The sequence below is a fragment of the Cornus florida genome, unplaced genomic scaffold (assembly GCF_030987335.1).
Source record: "Cornus florida cultivar Cherokee Brave unplaced genomic scaffold, ASM3098733v1 CherokeeBrave_3.0.0_Hap2_Chr10, whole genome shotgun sequence".
In the NCBI taxonomy this organism is placed as follows: Eukaryota; Viridiplantae; Streptophyta; class Magnoliopsida; order Cornales; family Cornaceae; genus Cornus; species Cornus florida.
In genome coordinates this window covers 117,207,840-117,232,098 of record NW_026775580.1, presented here as the reverse complement: position 1 = coordinate 117,232,098, position 24,259 = coordinate 117,207,840, and the positions used below count along the sequence as shown (strand labels likewise).

Here is a 24,259-nt window from a genome sequence, read left to right as displayed (position 1 = left end):
TTAAGACCTAGTCATACACAACATATGAATTCAAACTTATACCCCCAAAAGTTAAAAACCCTTTGGTCTCCTGTATCCCCTCAGTAATGCCATCAACTCATTGCTAAATTATAACATCACATCACTTTCATACTCTACATGTCTAGATTATAACATCACATCACTTTTGCCCAGCAAGAAAAAGTTGAAACCATTTACCCTATGCTAGATTACCGTCGGCATATCCAAAGCCTCCTTATAATAAGAAAATTTAAAAATCTAACATATCCTAAATAAATAGGTTATTGAATGGTGAAACACCCAAATATTGTCGGCCATTTCACAACATGTCTCATAAATACTCCTGTAGATGCAAGAATTTTTCTTTGGATTGATGGAAAGTTTTCTCTTACACCAAATACTCTGCCTCTTTCCTTTCCTCCTACTACTATTTATAGTAGTTTACATATTTCCCTAAATTCCTTTCTTGGTTTCCAAGCTGGAGGTTGATGGGCTGGACTTTCTTCTTGGGCCGTGCCATGTGGTGGTTTATTCCCACTTGGATGTGGTTAGGCATGAGGATTGCTGAACAAGATCCTTGAATGAATGGACTGGGCCGTATTTGGCCAGTGGGATTTCTACCCCTTTCACCTGCCCCCTAATTTTGCTATAATCAATTAGGGTGAAATTAATAAGCGTTGTGTTTTGTGAAGTTGGCAGATTGGCGTGATGATGTGGGGGAAGCGAACGGATGGCACTTAGGTCGGTTTGGTGCAATGAAAAAGGGAGGAAAGGGAAGGGAAGATGATGGAAGGGGATTAAAAATTTGTGTTTGGCAAAAATTGTTAGAAGGAAAGGGAAGGGTTTGGAGGGTAAACACAAGGCTTCAACAGTAAATTTCTTAAGCTCCCAAAAATGGAAGGAAATGAAAGGAAAGGGAAGGATAGGCTTGGTGTGTGATTTCTGATGCCAAATTTGCCCTTTATTACATGTGAATTTAGTTTGCAAAACAAGAATTACAGACTTTGATTAGTTGATTTAGCAATTGTAAAGAGAGGAGGGGCAAGCTTGAGAGTTGAGAGAAAGAGGGCCAGCGGCTAAAGCTTGCGAACGGCGAACCCGAATTGAAACAGCGGGCGATGGAAACTGAAAGATCGATATGGGTATTGATTTTTTGAACAATTTGAAATTGGGTTTTGATATTTTGAACAATCTGAAATGATGCCGATATGGGTTTTGAACTTTTGATTCTTACAGACAAATATATGTATAAACTGAAATATATGGGTTTTGAACTTCTGATTCTTGTAGTAGTTTGCAGTTGCACAGAGAGAGAGAGAAAGAGCAAGTTCAAAGTTGAGAACAAGAATAGAGATAGAGGCTGAAATGATTTGCCCTAAAAAAAATTTCATTTTTTGGTGGCCGATCCATGGGTCTTCATATAAGAGACAAATATATATATATATATATATATATATATATATATATATATATTTTAAAATATAAAAAGGCATAATAGTAAATTTATTAAAATAATTCTTTCCTGTCCTTCCATTTCTTTCCCCAAACATGATTATTATTCTTTTTTTTCTTTTCCATTCAATAATCAACCAAACACGACAGGTGATTAAAATTATTCTTCTTTTCCCTTCTCTTCCCTTTTTCTTATAACTAATGTTATCCTCTCCCTTCAAATTCATCGTACCAAACATAGCCTTAATGCTTCGAAATCCGCGACGTCATCATCACGTGGTTTCCCGTCTTTGCTTCGTTCTTCATGCACGGTTCACTTCATAAGCCTTGTACGAACTCAATGCTTTTCTCTCTCCTGTCCTTTTCAATCCCTGTGATTTCCCTTTTCTCTAATTTTGGTCAAAGAGGTTCTTTTCGGCGAGGGTTAGAGATTCCCGATCTGTTGTCTTTCCGGCGGTGATCTTTTCCGTTCTGTGCTTCTTTTTCCTCATTCTTCAAGGTCAACTATGTTCTTTCTCTTGTTTTCTGCAAAAGCTTTCTATTCTTCTTCTTTTTAATTGACTCGGGAAAACCTCCTTGTTCACACCATGGTTCTTGATCTGGACGCCCTCCGCGCCCAGTGTGAGATTCCCGGTGACGGTTTCCTTAAACGTTATCCTAGGAATGTTGACTCCCTTTTCTTTACCGTCCATCTGAATGTGATCAGGTTCCCTCTACATCCCTTCTTCCATGTTGTTCTTAACAAATTAAACCTTTCTCCACTACAAGTGAATCCCAATTTCTTTAGGATTATATCTGCCCTTCTGATTTTGAACCAAGAAAGGAAGCTTGATCTGAACATTTTAGACCTTTTATTCTGTTATAAGGTATGTAGGATCCGTCAGACCGAGAGGTACTATCATCTCTTTCCCATCTCCGATCGGGCGTTCTGCACCGGCAACCCTGATTCTGAAAGAGGTTGGAAGGAAAACATCATAGGGGTTAGGGGGTTTGGTAGGTTGACTCCTCTGAGGATTATCCCATCCCCACTGCCTTCAATGAGTGTTCTGTTTGTGAATTTGCTTTCCACGCTTCTGTTTCTTCATATTAAAATCCCGTATGACCTCTTGGACTTCAGCATTTGTAGGGCTAGGCTATGTTACTTGGAGCACAACGTGTGGAACAGTATCCCTTCAACCCCAGGGCTACTAACTGTTTAAGTCCTTGACAATATCTCTTTTGAGGCGATCTGCATGGACGAGTTACAATCCCATAGTTCAAGAGGAATCGGAGTTCCCCACGACTTAATCCGGCTGCTGCTACTGGCTCTGCCAAGTGCCAACTCTTCCCAAACTCGGGAGTATCCTCAGGAGAGAACGCAGTGGAAGAGGACTTCTTCTGAGACGAGTAGTGAGACCGACTTGGATGACGTTCCTTTGACCCAGAGGGCGAGGGTTGTTAACTCAGATAGTCCTAACGTTCAAACTGGTACATTTGCTGCATCAGGTGCAACAGGTGGTGCCGTCGCGACTTCTTTCGGTCCTGCCACTGTAGCTCCATAGATCCCTAAGCTGATCAGTACGGACGACTCCTTGGTCACTGCGAATGATACCATGTTCAAGCACGGACCAACTGCTTTGTCCTATTATTCGCACATATGGACCCCTCGTGATGTCCGGGTGCAGAAGGAATTGTCACGAAAGGAAATGCTTTCGCAGTTTCCTCTCTCAGCTCTGGAGGTAACTTTGGTCTTAACATTTTTGCTTTCTCTCTTGATCATTTCACTTTTACCTTTTTTTGTTAACACTGAGTGTAATAGATGCCACTTCTTTCCATGCAGACCTTGTTCGGGACGGTTTCTATACAGAGGGCTATTGAGATAGCCAATCAGAAACTGATCACTTTGTCCTCCGATTATAAGAAGTTTGAGACTGACCTAAAGAAGGTCAAAGCAAAGCTAAAAGATTCAGAGCTCAAGTGACTTGGAGAAAGAGAAGAACAATCTCCAAGGCACTCTGGAGGATGAGCGGTCCGCTCGGGCTGCTATGGAGAAGAAAGCTTTGGACGATCGTACTTCCCTTCTTGGTGTGATGAGCAGAGTTGAGGGTGGCATCAAATCTCTCCTTGCTCGCGTCTCTCGAACTGGGGCTATCAGGTATGCCCAGGGGTATAGAGACGGATTCACATATCACTCTCCCCGTGAAGGACACAGGAAATCCTATGACGATCCGGATGACAGTGATCGTGACCTTCGAATCAAGCCTCTTGGGACTTGCAATGATCCTGCTCCCGATCGAGCCGAGCTTGTCTTCAGGGAGTGCAAGGAGATCGTCACTTCTGGGATCATTCCCCCTGTCTTCGTTGTTCAGCCTATCAAATTTTGCACCAGTGGCCTCTCCTCCACAGATTGGGGTGCCGATCAGTCAAACCCCTGATGGTCAGACTTCAGCTCCTTCTGAGAATGTGGTTGACTTAGAGTCTCCTTCTCGTGGAGACGATCCTCGGGATGATACGGAGCACGTTTAGGGGGGCGATGAAACTGCTTAGGATTTGTTTCATGTATTCTTCTTCTTATTCTTTTCTATTTTTTATTTTTATTTATTTATTTATTATTATTATTTTTTTGGGTGGGGGCTTCGGTGATTTTTTGTAATGTGAACAACTCTCATGTATTTTTGGTAAATGATAATGGGATGCTTTAGTTTTATCTTTGCTTGCAAAATTCTTTCTGGTTTCAAATTTCCAAAGTGTTTGGCGATTGACAAATACTGCCATCTGTCACTAATTTTAATAAATTTTGTAGGTGTTTGGTGTTTGACAGATAGTGCCACTTTGCCACTGACACTTGGCCGCGATCAGCAAATAATGTTACTTGTCACTAATTTTAATAAATTTTTCAAGAGTTTGGCATTCGGCAAATAGGGTCACTTGTCACTGACACTTGGCTAATTGCTTCGCGATCGGCAAATAGTGCCACTTGCTACTAATTTAGATTTATTTTCGAAGTGTTTAACATTCGGCAGATAGGGTCACTTGCCATTGACAATTGGCCAATTGCTTGGCGATCCGGATAGTGCCACTCGCCACTAATTTTGATTTATTTTCCAAGTGTTTGGCGTTTGACTGATAGGCCACTTGTCATTGACACATGGCCAATTGCTTGGCGATTGGCAAATAGTGCCACTTGCCACTAATTTTGATTTATTTTCCAAGTGTTTGACGTTGGCAGATAGGACCACTTGTCATTGACACTTGGCCAATTGCTTGGTGATCGGCAAATAGTGCCACTTGCCATTAATTTTAATAAATTCTCCAAATGCTTGGCGTTCGGCATATAGTGCCACTTGCCACTGACATTTGGCCAATTGCTTGGCTATCAGCAAATAATGCCACTTGCCACTAATTTTAATAAATTCTCCAAGCGTTTGGCATTCGGCAGATAGTGCCACTTGCCACTGACATTTGACCAATTGCTTGGCGATCGGCAAATAGTGCCACTTGCCACTAATTACTTAGCGATTAGCAAATAGTGCCACTTGCCACGAATTTTAAAAAAATTTCTGAGTGTGCGAAAGATGTCGGGCATAAGCTGCTTAACAAATTTCTTTCTTTCAACGAAGTTTCTTTTTCAGAGCCTTTAATGTCTGGTCCATCAATCGTCTTACATTAATGCAAATGTAATCATAAGGAAAAACAAATAAAAAACCCAAAAGGTAATGTCATTCTATTGGAAATACCTCTTCAGATAGGTTGCGTTCCATGGCTTGTCAACTCTCCTTCCGACTAGTGTCTCCAGCTTATATGTTCCCTTTCCTACAACTTCGGTAATTCTGTAGGGCCCTTTTCATGGGGACTTTATTTTTGGGACGATGCCCACTACTCTTTTCAGTACCAGCTCCCCAAGGGCAAAGTTTCTTTTCAGGGAGGCAAGCTTCAAGCCTTCCTCACCAGGTTCAATCTAGAAATGAGCATGGGGGTCGACTGTCATGTATCCCCAACAATGTAGGCGTTCAAGCTTAGCATGATACGAGGAACCAATTTTCATACGACTTTGGTGAAGAAAGCTCTTTCGATTATGGATATCCTTAATTCAAGGGCGAAAGGCTACATACAACTGGAGGAGGAAGAAGCGGCTAGTACGAGTATAACAACAATGGTTATAGTGGAGCACCGGTTCGGTAAGGCTCGTTGGGAAAACCTTACATAGCAGGGCATCATCCTCGGTGTCCAAGGCCATCTTCAGCTGGATGTGATGCACATGTTCTGTAGGATCCTTAGTTCCATCAAACGACGTGAACATCATCATGGTGAACTTTCTTGGCTTCGGGGAGCAGAGGATCTCTTCGATAAAAGGCAAATCGATCGTCCGGGTTTATGCCCGGGCAGATCCGTCGTTCATTGTGGGAGCTATAGGATCCCATTGTTGTTTCCCAGTGGCCCTTTGAGCCTAAGCGCTCAGATCTAACTGGTATATTTCGTCAAACGTCTGGTCTGTAGTTGATTCCTTCGGCGTTAGGGGGCGAGCCTCCACGCTTTCCTCTTCCCGAGATAAATCCTCTGAAACCATTTTCCTGCGTCGCGGAGCTACATGAACAGATCCCGTCCGGTCCACCTGATGGTTAATATCTTCTACCTCCACCCTTTCAACCTGTTCTGGCGGTCGAGGGAGTGGAGGCACATCTTTTTGCTCCATTCTTGACCTGAGTTCTGCATTCTCTTCTCGTAGGGTCTTGATGATTTGCATCAGCTCGTCATGCCTGGTTTGCTAATTCTTGTTCCGCTGATGTGAGTTTCCTTCTCCGATCGGAGCTGAGTCATAATTCAGCATGGAAATCGACGAGTCTTTCTCTCGTTTCCCACATTAGGCGCCAGACATAGATGCAAGAATTTTTCTTTCTATTGACAGAAAGTTTTCTCTCACACCGAACACTCTCCCTCTTTCCTTTCCTCCTATTTATAGTAGTTTACATATTGCCCTAAATTCCTTTCTTGGTTTCCAAGCCGGAGGTTGATGGACTGGACTTTCTTCTTGGGCCATGCCATGTGGTGGTTTATTCCCATTTGGATGTGGTTGGGCTTCAGGATTGCTGAACAAGATCCCTGAATGAACGGACTGGGCTGCATTTGGCACAGTAGGATTTCTACCCCTTTCACCTGCATTCTCACTTTCTCATGCGAAGCACAGAAAATAAATTTATCGAAGTTCCCGAAGCTTACAGTTTTCAGCTCGTAATAGAGAACATTCATTCTTGACATTCAAATACTTACAAATCCAAAAAGCAATATTAAATAACACATTGCAGAGGATGCGTGGGCACATATAATTAGTAATTATGAATTTGGGTCCTTGACATGTCATCACTGAAGTTCATATATAATTTCTTACCAAGTTTGAAGCTTACATTTAAATGTGATTGTCCATGGCACCAAATTTCTTGGGAGCATGTGTTTAACATTACAAGGATGCTTTTGTATCTAGTGTGAAAATATTACTTGTATCTAAGAGAGGCAATCCACTTCCAGACCAGAAAAGTCTAACAGGGACGCTGTTATAAGCAGAACTCCTTCCTCCTGTTCTCCCATTACAAACACTTCTCCAATACCTGCAAGTATCACATTACAATTAACTCTCTACTCTGATTTTCGACAAAGGTCATTTATGTGAGTTAAGAATGCGGAACACTGTGGTATTAAGTCATTTCATATGACCAGCATTTTAGCAGTTTTTGGGTTGCAAGGACCAAAAAATAAAGTAATATTAGCTTCAGAAAGCAAAAAACACTCTTCGGAAATTTTAAACATAGATGCTTTGCCTTCTAGGCTTCTAGCAATATACCATTAGATACTTTGTTTGACCAGTTCCATACTATATGTTACTTAGCTTTACCATTATCACATATAAGAAATAAAAAAATAAAAAATAATAAAAAATAAAGGAAAAAGGAAAACAAAATAATTTTCATTTTGGCTGTCGATTCAATTGAAAGTTTTTTTCTAAAATCAAGAAGTTAAGGTCCCATACGTAAGCCTTGCTACTTAAGGTATAAGGAAGGAATGTTGCCAAATTTCTTGTGACAGAAGAATCAACAACCATTGCCAAATTTCTTGTGACAGAAGAACCAAAACCATCCCTAATGAATAAATAAACCATCATTCCTAATGAACAAAAAAAACACATTGTCTGAATTTCAAGCTGATTTTTTGCTCTAGTGTAATTCTCCCTAAAACTAGCCAATAGGCTGGCACTGCCCATTCCACATGCCGCTAGTGGGGGCTTCAAACCTGATATCCGCTATGGGGATGTACGTCTTGATGAAAGGTGATCTACAGTGGATATGGAAGACCAAAATATGCTAACAAAATACAGTATGAACATAATTTATGAAGGCTATAGAAGTACCTCTCATCTTGCTCACAAGTCACAAGCAATAAAACACAACTAGCTGTCAAGTTGAATAGAGTACAAAAGGCACTGCAAATAAACAGAACAAAGCTTTAGCATGATTTCCAACTTAAAACACCAAATTAATCAATCAAGATCATCCTTAGATACATATTCCTCTTATGTGTAGAATGTAGCATAGGTTTCTCTTTTGTAAAGGACTAAGGATTGTACAAATTTCAAGGCAAAATCCTACATGATTCAGCAACAAGTCACTGATAAGGCAACGACAAGTAATATTCACATTTTAAATTGTCCAAAGCTAAATATATCAAAAGGAAAAAAATGGCACTTTAGAAAGGCTAGACAAGATAATATATAGCATGAGATATGAGCTGTAAGCATTAACCCCATCCAATGACATTTTCAGTCCATGCACATCCATCATGCCGACAGCAGTGCAGCTATAATACTGCTGAATTGCACTCCATAATTTACTATTTTTACTTCCACTAGATTTTCAGAACATTCCACATGATTTTCAAGTAACTTCAGAGTATATAGGATATTTTCTTTTATACGCAATAGATCACATATGTAGTACCATCCCATGTGTATTGATCTACTAAACCACATGCCGGAAAAGAATTATGCTCGGACGCAATCCTTATATTGTGTAAGTGCCTCTAATACATTTTCATGATTTTAGTCGAATTTATATGAAAGGATAAGCAAAATAATTAGACTGACGTGACTATTTAACAACCACTGTTAATTATCAGGATGCACTCAAAGTTTGAACCAACACCAAAGGTAAAGAATGTCCACCTCAGCATATGCAAATTAAATGGTAAGCACTAGACAAGTTTACGAAGCAAATATCTAGAAGATTCCGGTTAAAACATTTCCTAGGAAGAAGTTCCCGAGGTAGTTCCCACAAATGAATGGAACTTAGTTTGATTGCATACTTCCAGTGGTGGACGGGTGAAAAATGCAAGAGGATGCTAGCCCCTAAGGCTGGCTTAGCCAGGTTGCAGAAAGTCATAAAGGGTAATCGGTAATCTCTTATCGCCTTGACATTTATCTCATTAAGCTAACCTTCAAACAAGGGCGCTTATCTAGTCCTAAAAGTCTGATTTTCTCTTTCGCTTTACCAATTATAAGTAACAATGCCACAGTTAGGAAAATTACCTTGTAAATCGTAAGGAATATTGAATGCAGAGAGAACTGGCATAATATATTGGCAGTGAAAAGAATGGAGAAGTTCCATCTGATGGATGAGTACAAACCCTAAACAAGCCCTATGAAGTAATTCTATTTCCTATACATACATCAATTCCCCAACTGGAACAAGCTGCATCTCCCCCTATAGGGATGGCAAGAGATACCACTATAACCCTATTTAGTCCTTAGAGTGTAAAAATACTAGACTAGAAACCATTTTTAGTGAGAAAAAGAGGCAAAGAATACCATGCATTTGAGAAGTGTAACATAATCTGAACAGACTTGATATATATGTTGCATGGCCACTATTAAATGAGTGCGCATAACAATTATCTAATATTCACACAACTATTTATCATTTTTTGTTGGGTATAGACTCTTGATTTTTAATTTTCTATGCATAAAGTTAAGGACTTTTTGAATATACATAAAATGATAAAATCTAACACAATCAACTAGATAAGTATTCTAGGAAATACATCATTTTTATGACGATAAGCAATCACATGATTGCAAACTAAATCATGTATATATGGCAACACTGCCTTCTAAGACTGCAATTCATATAGAGGTCCTAATTTCAAATATTTTCTTAGATTGCTTTTGCACTCTAGTCGAAATAAAACTATAGGCGTTACTTCTAGAGGACCATACATGTCATGCTTGTGATGCTGCTGGGTCATTACTCATAAAAACTAACATAATAACAATCAACTATATCTTAATTATGGTTATGCCATAAACTTATCAACATATCCAGAAGAAATACATCATCTTTTTTCCCAATGCATTTTATCTTCACCTCTAAAATGCATTTTTGTGTATTTTGTCTAAGATAAAAGAACTAAAAGGCCATTATCAGATGTTGGTTCCATTATTGCAAGGTGGTGCTGTTAGGAGTAAATTGGGTACACCGTACAGATTTAACTTTGGAAATATTGCACAAAGTGGCTGTCCTCAGAGTCAAACCCGTATTATCACCCTAAAAAGCCCAAACTTTTATCATTGCACCAAGCAATGGCACTCACAAGACACAAGAATTAAAGCAACTAAATATAAAGAATTCAAGATCAATCCGTAAATGTGTTCCCCACTACATACAGTTGTTGGTAATTTTCTTTGCTACAAGTTCAGGCAGATCAAAAGCTTACCAATTAAAAAAATAGTTAGCATCAAAGCAAGTGTAAATTGGAGAGAATGACCAATCTGCAAGTGCAGCGGGCTCTGTAGCTGTCGCTGATATCCACGAAACCATCCCAAGATCTGCAGAAACAGTGAAATCAGCTCGACTTTCCAGATTCTATGCAAACAAAACCATCTTAACAGATAATCACATTTTGTTGATGGAAAAGTAAACGCTAACTTTAATTTGATATTACAAAGCAGAACAAGAAGATAAAAATACACAAAATACTTCTTTCTTCTTCCCCCTGAGAAAAGAGAAGGCAATTTTTGAGAAATCAAGGAATAAATCTGAAAGCTGACCTGATTGATCCAGTTAATCCCTCTCAACTGGGTGTAACTTAATACTCCTCGCTTTGCTAGATGATAATCTCCACATCTTTGCTTAGAGAAGACAGATTTTGACCCCTTCTCTTTGGGTGTGGCGTCCATACTTTGCAATAGTGCTTTCTTTTGTTCATCTTCATCGGCAATTACAATCTTCCAAGCACCAAAATCTGGAGAACTCCATGTTCTCCTTGTACCATTTGTTCTATCAGCCTGACAACTCATATCATCCCTTGTTTGAGAAATTTCTTCTGCTTCTATTCTTATGACAAGCTTAGAATCCTTTTCAGTAGCAACAACATCTTCAAATCCCCCATTTTGATTAGGTATATCCTTTTCGTAAGCAGTGTTAATATTAAAATCTGCAGCTCTTTTGTATTGTGCCTCGTGAAAAGAGTCGTTTGTTGAATTTCCAAGCGCTTGCTTGGCTTGGGAGGCTAAGAGAGTTCCAGAGAGAAATGCAGCCAGGCTGTCACACTCTTCTTCATCTAGATTCACCCATCGAAATGGTTGCTTACCTTCCTCATAAAAAGATTCTTTTACAGCTGCTTCAACACGGGAAATTTGATTTTCAATGGCAGCAACAAATTGTGTATGTCTGGCTGTTGTAATATCATCAGAATGGCTTCTGTAGCTCATTCTGACAGCCCTTTCAAACTCTTCCAACTAATTGAAGAACAAAAGTTCAACAGACAAGGTTACTGTTTGGCAAAAGTGAAAAACCTAATTAATGACAGTTAAAAGCAAATCCCAAAAGTGGGGTTTGTACACTAGTAATCGATTCTTAACAAATTTTAAAGTGATATATTTGTTTGTATCAATATATATATATATATATATATATATATATACACAGAGAGAGAGAGAGAAAGAGAGAGAGAGACAAACATAGCAGAGAAAAGAAAGAAAAGAAATGCATATTTGAGAGAGAGCAGAAACGAACCTGCCATTTTGCTGTACCCAAAGCGGTTTGAAGCTCCCTACAAAGTTCATCCAAATCTCGAGCTCTTAGCCCTTCTCTCCTCTCTTTTACCCATGTCCTGTACGCCGATTCCATTCTGCAAAAGCGGAAAACACCGTATAGAAATGGAATTTTAGGAATGAATTCCGATGAAAAAACAACAATATATTTCTCTAAACTGATTGTTTCCATGAAAATGAAAAATTGAACTTTTATAATAACGAGTTTGAGTCAGATGTCTGCAAGAAACTATATTTTATTAGATTTGCACCCATATGTAGGAACCTTCAAGCAGAACCCCCAAATTGTAACAATCTATTGAAATACCAAATAAAAATTTAAAAAAAAAAAAAAAAAATAGCAGAAAAATAAATGCAGGGATTAATATAAAATCATGGAATCAAATTAATGACAAGAAAGAAGACACAAAATGAAATTTACCATATAGGGAGGGGGAGGGGAGAAGTAGAGAGAAATGAAAGATGAAAGAGGACGTACATATCTGCAGATTGTTGAACCTCCTCGGCTGCAGAGAAGAAGGCGTCCTTTTGCCATAGATCAAAACTGTTGGCAACCAACATCTTCAATACAAATGAAATTTACATAAAGTACTCTGGTCTGTCTGTCACAAATTAAATTTACATAAAGTGGTCTGGTCTGGTCTGTTCTGTTCTGGTGTGGAGGACGATATACACACAACAACACAATATTCCTCTCTTCCCTTCTATGTTTGCTAGGATAAGCAAACAAGGAGGAAGAAGAAGAAGAAGAGAAACAAAAAGAAAACAGAGAAGAGAGACGTATAAGCGACTCCCACCCCCTCCCCTTTCATCTCTCCATTTTATTTTTTTTCTTTTTTTTTTTTCTTTTTTTTTTTTGGGGGGGGGGGTGGGATTTATTTTTATTTTTATTTTTATTTTTATTTTTATTTTAAAATTCCATAATCATTGGTCAAGTGGGATTTTGGGTTTGTTGGATGTCTAGGTTTGCCTTTCCAGTGGAGGATTGTCAAACTTTCCCCTTTCATAGGAATTCTCTCCTTTCATGGGAGTTCTCCACTTGTTAGAGTGGTAGTTTTTTTAGGGGTTTCTTGTTCTTTTCGATCCGGCGATCAACTGGTTGGATTTGTTTTTCTCTAATTGATTGTTTGTTCCGTTTCTTCTCGGGTTTCCTCGTGTTGCTAATTGGGTTTTTGTGGTTGGAAGCTGCATCTGGTAGTGGTTGATGGTTGTATTGGGGATTTAATTCCGTTGATTTCCTGTGGGGGTCTTTTCTGATCCAGACGATTTTCTTCGCTATGTGCTTTTGATCTTGGGATCGTCTTTTAGGGTTGATTCCCAGGTAATCCTTTGTTTGCATACTTTGTCATTTGGTTATTGAGTTGTTTGGTGGTGCCGCCATAGAGATTGTGCAAAACTCGCAGAATAGTGATGCGATGGCTAGTTTCCATGACACAGCTAGGGCAACAGTAGTGGGCCTCGACTCCGTTCCACAGTGGGCCTCTCCTGATGGGCAGAGTTTAAGTATTGACCCCGGCTTAGTTGTGGGGTTACGCGATGCATCGCCTTTAGAGTTGGGCTCTTCTGGTATGGTCCATTTTTCCCCATTGTGACCAGTGTATAGACTTAATCGGTCGGCCTAGTCATAGTAACACAGGTCAAGCTTCTTCTTCAAGTACGAAACCGGTGGGTGATCATCTTCCTTGTAGTTCTGATATTTCCGATATTATGCCTCACCCTCCCCTACGGTTTTTGGTTTGGAATTGTCAAGGAGTGGGTAGTTCTATCACCGTTCGACAACTGGTGCAACCTAACAGACAGCACTGTCCTGATGTTATTGTCTTACTTGAGACCAAAACGCAGTTGAGGAAATTACAGCGGATTCAATGACGGTTAAAGGTGGATTTTGTATAGAATGTTGACTCGGTTGGGGCTTGGGGTATTGCTGTGTTTTGGAAACTTTAAAATTTATTCTGTATTGTGGATTACTGTGAGTATCAAATTACACAAGGTTCCTGGATTCTTACTTTCATTTACGCTAGTACTGAAGATGGCATTCGTACGGCACAATGGGAATATCTTAAATGTATGCAACAGTCATGGGGGATCGCTGGCTTCTAATTGGAGATTTTAATGATTTGTTATCCCTTATGGAAAAAACAGGGGCTATTCCAAAGCCCTATTGGGTATTGAAGAATTTTCTGATCATGGTGAACGATTGTGGGTTATTGGACTTGGGATTTGAGGGGTATCCTTTTCATGTGGAGTAATCATCGGAGCGGGCGTGCTTATATTCAGAAAAGATTGGATCGAGCCTTAGCTATTAAGTCTTGGTGTCGGTTGTTTCCCAAAGTTTGCCAGTGCCATCTCACGATTGCTGGGTCTGATCATTGCGCTATGCTTCTTCAACTCTCGCCGGTATTTTCTAAGAATTCTTGCCAATTCCATTTTGATGTCAGGTGGATGTTTAATCTTGTGTGTGCCGATATCATTCGAGATGCGTGGAAGGTGTCTATATCTGGTTCCCGTATGTATCGGTGGTCAGAAAAAATCAAATCCTGCAAGAAAGCTTTACTTCATTGGGTTCAAACTACAAAATTCAATTCTTGGAAGCAGATTGACTGAACTGAAATCCGATTAAAACATTTGAAAGAAAACATGGATGACTATGATCATGCACAGGTGCTTCTTGAAGAACAACAGTTGAATTCTTTGTGGAGGCAGAAGGAGTTGTGTTGGTTTCAGAAATCCCAGATTAACTAGCTCAGGTTGGGGGATCGTAATTCAAAATTCTTTCATGCATCAGCTGCCCGTCGACAATGGAGAAACCATGTTCCATACAAATCTTTGATCATTTTCAATCTCTGTTCCATACGAATTTTCCTATGGGAATTGATCATTTTATCCGGCATATTCCATCTCGCGTTTCTCCATATATGAATAATACATTAATTCAGCACCCTTCTGAAGAAGAAATACGCTGAGCTCTTTTTGAGATGCAGCCATGCAAAGCTCCGGGTCCGGATGGTATGACTCCATTGTTCTATCAGCAATATTGGCATATTTTAAGAATGAGGTCATCGATGCGGTACATAGTTTCATGCATTCCGGCCATTTATTATCTAGTATTAATCATACAAATATTGTTCTCATTCCAAAAATAGAGTCCCTGACTCTTGTCTTTCATTATAGGCCTATCTCATTATGTAATGTTGCTTATCGAATAGTGGCAAAGGTGCTTGCTAATAGACTCTGACAAGTCATTCCCTTAGTCGTTAATGAGTCCCATAGTGTTTTTGTTCCGAGACACCACATTACTGATAATATACTGATCACTCATGAAATACTACATTATCTTAAAACTAAACATAAAGGGAAGAAGGCTTTTATGGCCTTGAAATTGGATATGAGTAAGGCCTATGATCGAATTGAATGGAAATTTTTGTTGGCCATGCTTTTCTAAACTTGGTTTTCATCCACATTGGATTCAACTTATCCAAGCTTGTATTTCTACGGTCTCATATTCAGTATTGATTAATGGTAGACCTGTTGGTATGTTTCGACCCATGCGTGGGCTAAGACAAGGGGATCCTTTATCTCCATACTTATTTATTCTGTGTGAAGAGGCTTTATCCAGGTCTTTGCAGATAACCCTTCAGCATCGTGTCCTCTTTAGGATTTGTATCTGTCCCCATGCGCCTCCTATTTCACATTGGTTATTTGCCGATGATTCTATTGTTTTCTGTCAGACATCTACTTCTGAGATTGTCTTTTTGCAAAATCTCTTAACGCAGTATGAATAGGCATTTAGGCAACAAATTAATTTTTGTAAATCCTCTATTTTTTTTCTCTGCAAATACAAGTGCTGAGGATTGTGTTAGCTTGTGTCAGTTGCTGCAGATTTAGGAGGAAGGGTTGTATGCTAAATATCTGGGTATGCATGCAATTATCGTTCGTTCTAAATGGGATGTATTCCATTATATTTCGGAAAGAATTGCTACCTGTATGGCAAATTGGAAGTATATGCTTTTATCTTCGGTAGGTAAGGAAATTTTAATTAAAGCAGTGTTAAATGCCTTACCCATCTATGTGATGTCCTGTTTTCAGTTACCCCGTAAGCTATGTAATTTAATAATGAAGATTATTCGTCGGTTTTGGTGGGGTAAAGATGGTGAGTCTGATAATATTGGTTGGGTTAAATGAGATATTTTATGCAATACAAATGAGGAAGGGGGGTTAGGATTTCATAATTTTGAGGCTTATAATGGTGCTCTGTTGGCTAAGCAGGGGTGGAACTTTCAAGTTAATCAACAAGGGTTAGCTTTTAAAATTTTTTAAGCTAAATACTTTCGAACTTGTTCCTTTTTGGAAGCACCATTATCTAATCCCTCTTGGGTTTGGAGAAATATTTGGTCTACACAACATCTTCTGAGTGCTGGATCTAGATGGGTGGTGGGAAACGACCAATCTATTAATAGTTGGAAGGATCGTTAGGTTCCTGGTTTATATGGCACACTTTCAAGGTCTGTTTTTATGGTGACTACCAATTTGGTATATGCACTTTTTAATTATACAGGGTTTAGTTGGAATGTGGAATTGCTTAATTCTTTATTCCAGCCGTCCATTCTTGCTTGTAGTTTCAGTTTTTGCTCTAAGGAAGATAAGTTGGAATGGGATAGTGAGGCCAATGGTAACTTCTCGGTCAAATCTGCGTATTGTTTGGCTAACCGCATGGCACGGGCTTGTGAATCCCCATCCCAGGAAATGTCTAATCTTGATTCTTCATAGAACATTAGTTGGCATCGTTTGTGGAAATGTAAAGTTCCTCCTACAATTCAGCACTTTCTGTGGAAATGTTGTAACTTTGCTCTTCCAGTTCGTAGCCTTCTCTAGTTGCAAGGTATGGAGGTGGAGCCAGTGTGTCCTAGATGTGGTATTGTTGAGGAATTCATTGAGCATTTGTTGTTTTAGTGCCCTCATTCTATCCAAGTATAGAAATTATCACCGCTACGGTTTAATTTTATGTCTAATCCTCCAATTTCTTTTAAGGAGTGGTTGATGACTATACTGATCCAATGGGGGCATGGAATAGAGGGCCAGGATCTGTTTCGTTTGGTGGCTTTCTGTTGCTGGGGTATTTGGAAGGCAAGAAACAGGTTTTTTTTTAAGGCGAACTGTTTACTCCTTTGCGGATTGTTAGCTGGGTTTCATCTCAATGTTGGGACTATAAGAATTCCTTTGATTCATCTTCCCATAGCTTTGTTACCACCCCGATAGGAGACGCTTCTGTTCTGCCATTTCTCCTCCTGTTCTTCACTGGTCGCCCTCTCCTATTAGTATTGTTAAATGTAATGTGGATACATCGTTTTGCTTGTCTAATAAGGTTGGTGGTGGGGGGGCTGTTTTCATAAACTCACTCGATCAAATTTTGCAGTTGGTGGTTTTCTCTCCTTTCCCAGCGCATAGTGCTTCCGAGGCCAAAGCTATTTCCATCCATAAAGCAATCTTGTGGGTTTTATCCCAGTTTTTTGATCAAGTTTGCTTTGAATGTGATTCGTTGCTGGTGGTTCAGGCGGTGAATGGGGTGGATTGTGGCCCGGTTGAAATTCATGTTATCTCTTTTGATGTGCACGTGTTGTTTAAGCGTTTCTCCTTTTCACGACTTAGTCATATTCGTCGGCATGGGAGTCGCTCATGCTCTTGCCCAGCTTTCTCGAAATCATATGACGAATGATATTGCTCTTGTTCATCTTCCTGCCAATATTCTGAAGTTGGCGGCAAAAGATTGTTTATGTTAATCTTATTGCTATTTTTGTTTGCTATGGCAAAAAAAAAAATATATATATATATATATATATATATATATTATTATTTTTATTTTTTCCACCTTTGTCCGGCCAAAAATGAGTTCGTATCGTTGTCATGGGTGACAATATTTGAGACGATGCGAACACGAACACGAACATGAAAATGATACGAGATAAGAGAGTTTGGATTTAGGCTAATCGTATTCGTGTCGTAATCGTGTTGAAACGGATTGACCCTTTAACTAAATGTGTCATGTTCATGTTTGACCCTAATAACACGATTAACCTGATTAATTAAACGTGTCAAATAAACGTGTTGTATCCATGACAAAAATGACTTATTTAGCTAAATGTGTAGAATAAATATGTCGTGTTTGTGTCAAAAATGACTTAAACGTGTCTTTTCATGTCATTTTGTGTCGTGTCAAGTCTTGATCCATTTATTAAACAGGTTACGCATGTCGTGTCGTGTCGTGTTACACGTATAATAATCGGATCGTATTTGTGTCAAGGGGTCTTGACACGATTAATAATCGTGTCGTGTTCGTGTCTACTCTAATCGTGCTATTGTCATAATCGTATTGACACAAACACGGCCCATTAATACGAATTGCCACCCTTAATCATCTCACAGGAATGAGATGAGTAGGTAAATCAATTTTCACCACGTCAGTAGAAAAAATAAAGTTTGATTAGTGACGCAAGCATCTCGTGGCTTTCATTTGAAATGGGTACGTTCATTCATTGGCAGTGATGGAGCCAGTATAGGAACAGGGCACGTGCCTTGGATTTTTTCTTCCATTATTTTATATATATTTTTTCTTATAATATGTATATATTTTCTAGAAATGTGTAAAAATACCCCCCTAAAATTTGTAAGTATACTATATTTCCCTAAATGTTTTTTCTTAAATTATTTCATTATATTCTATATATGTAATTATTAATCTATCCCACCAATTTATATGTATTTAGAGTATAATGTGCTCCTGAACAAAAATTCTGCCTCTGTCCCTGTTCATTGGCAAAGTGTCGGACAACTTCCGAAAAAAAAGTGAGAAAGTCGGAGTGCATGATTGATTGATGATTGTATTGGATTGAATAATCATCACTTTGTTTTAAAGAGAGATAGATTCGGCGGTGGTTAAAGAGGATGTTACAAGTGTATCAACTCAATGAAATATAATCTATTATCTTGTTGTTAGAGCATCTCCAACCATTGTGTATACTTTTTTGTGTAAATATGATCTGTAATGATAAATTTACACAAAAAATTTGGATTATTTATTTTTAACTTTAGCGGTTGTTTAATACATTTTGTGTAAAAATATATCCCCCAATAACAACGAACCACGTGTCATGCCAGAACCCACATAACTTTTACAAACCTACTTAATAGAGGGTTAATTCTTTAATGGAATGAGAAAATGGGAGAAAAATAAAATATATTGATGTGGTTGTGTAAAAAAGTTATGTAAAATACACAACAATTTTACACTTTAGAGACGTGGCAATGTATCTTAACACCGGAAATAAAATTAAAAAAAAAAATTACACGTCATAAGAGCATCTCCAACCGTTGTGTATATATATTTTTTTGCATAAATATGATGTGTCATGATAGATTTACACAAAAAATTAGTTTATTTAATTTTAACTCCAACCGTTGTTTTATACCTTTTGTGTAAAAATATATTCCCCAATAACAACCAACCATCTGTCACGTCAGGATTCCGCATAATTTTTACAAACCTACTTAATATAAGGTTGATTCTTTAATGGAATGAGAAAGAGGAAGGAGAAAGGAAACATGCTGATGTGACTTTGTAAAAAAGTTGTATAAAATACACAACAATTTTGCACATTGGTAACAAATCAATGTATCTTAACAGATTGCTAGAGATAAAAAAATAATAATAATAATAAATAAATAAATAATTTACATATCATACGAGGTAGATTATATTTTACACAAAAATGAGATTTTAAACATAATGTTGGAGATGCTCTAAGTAGTATATATTTTACAGATTACTGGGGATACAACTTATTTTTAAATAATACATTATTATTAAGTGAGTAGTAAGTACACTAATGACATAGTGCGTTTTGACACATCCAATATCGCTAGAGAGGGAGAAAGGGATTGGGGACTGGACTTCCCATTTAAATACAGTAGTGTATGTTCTTCATTGGCCAATCAACCACCTTTCCACTCTGTGTTGATGAAGGGAGGGTCCTACGCTCCCACTCCTGACTCCACCAAAACGATATGATAATTTAAGATATGATCCATTTTACAATAGTATTACATACTCGATTAACCATTTTTCGCGACTTCTTTTTTGCACGGGGCAGTGACGATGGTTCTGATCACTTCACAGTAGTAAGTTTGTGAGATAATCTGAGCTGAGCTGTTCCAAACTGTACCACCACACTTGCTCTAAGATCCTGAATTAGCAAAAAAATAAATGCAGTGATAAATATAAAAATCATGGAATCAAATTAATATTAACAAGAAAGAAAACAGAAAATGAAATTTACTATATAGGGAAGGGGAGGGGGAGAAGTGATGAAAGAGGACGTCCTCCTCGGCTGCACAGAAGAAGGTGTCCTTTTGCCTTACATAAAGTACTCTGGTTTGTCTGTCACAACTCACAAATTAAATTTACATAAAGTGGTCTGGTCTGGTCTGTGATGGTGCGGTGGACGATATACACACAACACAATCTTCCTCTCTTCCCTTCTGTGCTTGCTAGGATGAGCAAACAAGGAAGAAGAAGAATAGAAGAAACAAAAGAAAACAGAGAAGAGAGACGTATAAGCGACTCCCACCCCCTCCCCCTTCATCTCTCCATTTTTTTTTTATTATTATTATTTTTTTCCCCACCTTTGCTGGGCCAAAAATGAGTTTGTATCGTTTGTGAATCGTCTCACAGGATTGAAGGGTAGGCAAATCATTTTTCACTTCTTCAGCAGGTTCATTCGTTGGCAAAGTGTAAATAATATAGCACCATTGACACATCCAATATCTACTCGTTAGAAAGAAAGAGGTAGAGTTGGATTAGGACTGGACTTCCCATTTAATACAATAGTGCATGTTCTTCATTGGCCAGCCAACCACCTTCCCACTTTGTGTTGATGAAGGGAGGGTCCTACGTTCCCACTCCCGACTCCACCAAACGATATGATAATTTAAGATATGATATTACATACTCAAGTAACTATTTTTCTATTCTTTTTTGCACGGGGCAGTGACGATGGCTCTGATCACTTACTTCACAGTAGTAGTTTGTGAGATAATCTGAGCCGAGCTGTTCCAAACTGTACCACCACACACTTATACGATCCTGAATTGGGGTATAGATTGAATTTATTGGGCCCAATATATATAACAATACAACTATATTAGTATTATAGTGTAAATAAAATGAAAGAGGGAATAAAAAAAGAAAAGAAAAAAAAAAGAGGACAAAATGAAGTTGGCAGGAAACCTGTATCATCATTGTCGAAGTTGCAAACTTAATTAACCAGCACATATAACTAACTACCATAATTTACAATGACATAATTGTTCATTTTTTATTCTATATGCAAATGAGTTTCAACGTAAATCACCAAATTCTTCCACCACCTAAACTTGATAGTCCCATCTAGTTCTACATTTTTCATTTTATCAACCATGTTATAGGAAACTTGGAATCATTTTAAATACATAGTAACTTTCTCCTTCGTTTATTTTTGGTAAGTAAATACGGAATTCATGGAAACTTTTGATGATTCTTATTTCATTTAATAAACGACATATGACTCTCTCATGATAAATAAAACATCCACACAACTTGTGACTTAAACTCTCTCCTGATAAATAAATAAAAAATACACCCACACAACTTGTGATTTAAACTCTAAACTTTTTATTTTTTTCCCTTAACCAAAAAAATCCTCTCAAACTCTATTCACTTTGAAAATTGAGAAAACATCACTTAATTACCCCTATATGAACACCAGTAGCCAAATCATGCCCGCAATCTCATGATAATGTTCCACCTCAAGTATGATAATATTCCCCTAATCAACAATAGGGAGTGATTTCCTTGAAAAGACAGAAAAAGGTTAGGTCGAACCACCGAATCCTGAACCTTGTTATACTCCTATATTGTGGCACGATTTGGATGATCATTAGTTTCGGAATGCATAGAACCAAATCATAAGCCAATGAAGTGCATTAATTATGAAACCAGTATGCCTTTATTTATAATTAGGGTAATTGCATCGACACCCCTGAGATTTCGATCAATGTCACCAGATGCGGGTCAATAATTTTTTAACAATGACACCCCATGTGGTTTCAAATATCACATTTGCCCTAATTATTTAAACTACAATTAGATGCGGGTCAACGTAAATTTTTATTTTTTTTTATTTTTTTATTTTTTTTTATTTTTTTTATTTTAGTATCTAACAGCCGAAACTCCTTTCCTCTCTTCCCGATCTCTCTCATTCCCCTCTTCCTTTTATTCATCAGACTTAGTAGCTATATATTATTTCAATAGACGTTATTTCAGTTATGAGATTTTTATGGTGTCAATTTACTATTTTATTATATCTCAATTATTTTTTTTTTGATAAGTAATAATAAATTAAAAAAACGTTCAATAGGGGAACGCGTCCCATAGACATAAAAGAAACCAAGAACTAAGGCCCCAAAGAATGTAAAAAAGAAATTAAATCATCAGAAGAGGAACAGGAATTTCTGTTCACATAACAAAAGAGAGAACGAATAATAATAAGTTTCAGTGTCGCTGTAGACGACTCCTTTCCTTCAAACATTCTACTATTTCTCTCCCTCTAAATGCACCACCAAATACAATGTGGTACAGATCTCCAATAATCACAAACTCTTCTATCCACACGATAACCTCTCCAGGCATGAATCAGCTCCTTAGTAGAACATGGCATTACCCAATACATGCCAAAAAGCCCAAGAATAAGATTCCAACAATCATGCGCTACAAAACAATGCATTAGGAGATGACCAACTGACTCCCCATTCTGCTTACATATGCAACACCAATTAACAAAATAATTTTCCCTTTTCCTCAAATTATCGATCGTCAAAATCTTACCCCAAACGGCGGTCCATACAAAAAAAGCCATCCTAGTAGGAACCATAGAACACCATAAAGTCTTCCATAGAAAATCAGAGGGTGCAAAATTAGACAAACATAAGAACAAAGACCTTACTTCAAAACGACCGTGAGAAGAGGGAATCCAAATCAAATTGTCATAACCCTTGCCAATTCCTTCCTGCCGATACAATTGATCCAGAAAAATGCTCACATCTTCTAGCTCCCAATCCTAAAAGAACGTCGAAAAAGAACATTCCACGTAATTCCACTATTATCAAGCTGATAACAGTTAGATACAGTGACACGTCTATCAACTGCAATACTAAATAATCGTGGGAAAGTACGACATAAAGGCTGATTTCCACACCAAAGATCTTCCCAAAAACGAGCGCGACTGCCATCACGAACTCTGAATCTAACATGAGAAGAAAAGGCATCCCATCCTTTCCAAATGGATTTCCAAGCCCCAACTCCTCCCGCAATAGAAACCGGACGTGTAGTCCATCCTCCAACATCATCCCCATACCTGCAGGAGACTAATATACGCCAAGGGCAATGTCTTTCCTTCCCGTATCTCCACAACCATTTGCCCAAAAGAGCTTGATTAAAAGGAATCAATCGTCTAATACCGAGACCCCCCGGTTTTATAGGCTTGCAGACTTGCTCCCATCTAACAAGGTAATACTTGAACTCTTCTCTCCTTCCTCCCCAAAGGAAATTCCGTGAATTTGTTCAATTCTATCAGCAACAGAGCATGGAATTTGGAACATAGAAAGAAAATAAGTGGGAAGGCTTGATAAAGTGCTCTTAATAAGAGTAACTTTACCCACCTTTGACAGATGCTTGATAAAGTGCTCTTAATAAGTGTCATAATATTGCTCGAATCACTTAACCTATGACTTGAACCCACTTGGGTTGGGTTCAAGTCTTGGGAGGGAGAGAAGAAATCAGATAATTGAACGAATTGCAAATGGCAGTCGGGTATTTATAGAAATAAAAGTGTCTTTTCGGATTGGGTGTTTCTCATCATCACTAGATACAACCATTTATATGTATCTCTTCATCACTGGACACAACCTTTTATATGTGTCTATTCATCACCAGACACACCCACTATAATAGGTTGCAATGGTTCACATTGAATAAGTTATGTCTATTGGTTTTAAGTTGCATCTTTTCATCTCATAACCAACCAATGATCACATGTTCAGTCCAAGGCATCTGTTAATGACTGATGACACAAATGTCATTCACAAATTCTAACAAAAATAAATAATGGCTCAGACCCACAAACAAGTTCCCTCTACTACAATCCGATCAGAGAATCGACAATCAATACATCCCTAGCTAAACTTATACAATATCTATATAGTCGATACATACATATACACACTAAGACGCTCACCGACATATAGGCAGTCTCAACCGAATAGTGGGTATCTCAAGAAAAATCGCACACTAGTTAGTCAAGAGTCCCCTTCTACCAAGACACACACATCTCCTATATTCAGCTACTCATCCTTGCTGGCAATATACGCCTCAGTCCTAACCACTGATCCCGAGACCTCAAGCTCGTATCATGGCTCACATATACATATACATATACATATATACATATACATATACATATACATATAATACATCATCAATAAAGCATATGTAACAATGGCACAATGTAGCGTGTCTAAACCTATTAGTCAGCCCACCTATTCATCGATCCAACAAAAACACATCTAACAATGGTGCAAAATATCAAGGAACCTAACTTATTAGCTATTTCAATGATCTCATCACATACAGGGATAAATCTCATC

General features: G+C 38.2%; 2 protein-coding genes across 2 annotated transcripts in view; both read right to left on the bottom strand.

The window, feature by feature from the left end:
• Window positions 1-6,784: 6,784 nt before the first annotated feature.
• LOC132278497 (uncharacterized) lies at window positions 6,785-12,355 on the bottom strand. The gene is made up of 6 exons (XM_059780291.1): window positions 12,006-12,355; window positions 11,490-11,604; window positions 10,523-11,212; window positions 10,189-10,300; window positions 7,832-7,903; window positions 6,785-7,034 (listed from the first exon to the last, which is right to left on the bottom strand). The coding sequence occupies exons 1-5, from the start codon at window positions 12,086-12,088 to the stop codon at window positions 7,878-7,880; spliced, it is 1,026 nt and encodes a 341-aa protein (XP_059636274.1). The 5' UTR covers window positions 12,089-12,355; the 3' UTR covers window positions 6,785-7,034; window positions 7,832-7,877.
• Window positions 12,356-19,230: 6,875 nt separating this feature from the next.
• The window catches only part of LOC132278496 (uncharacterized), a 40,094-nt gene continuing 35,065 nt past the window's right edge, over window positions 19,231-24,259 (bottom strand). The window contains exon 13 of the transcript XR_009471050.1: window positions 19,231-19,764. The gene's annotated coding sequence lies outside the window, so the exon portion shown is untranslated. The remainder of the gene's footprint in view (window positions 19,765-24,259) is intronic.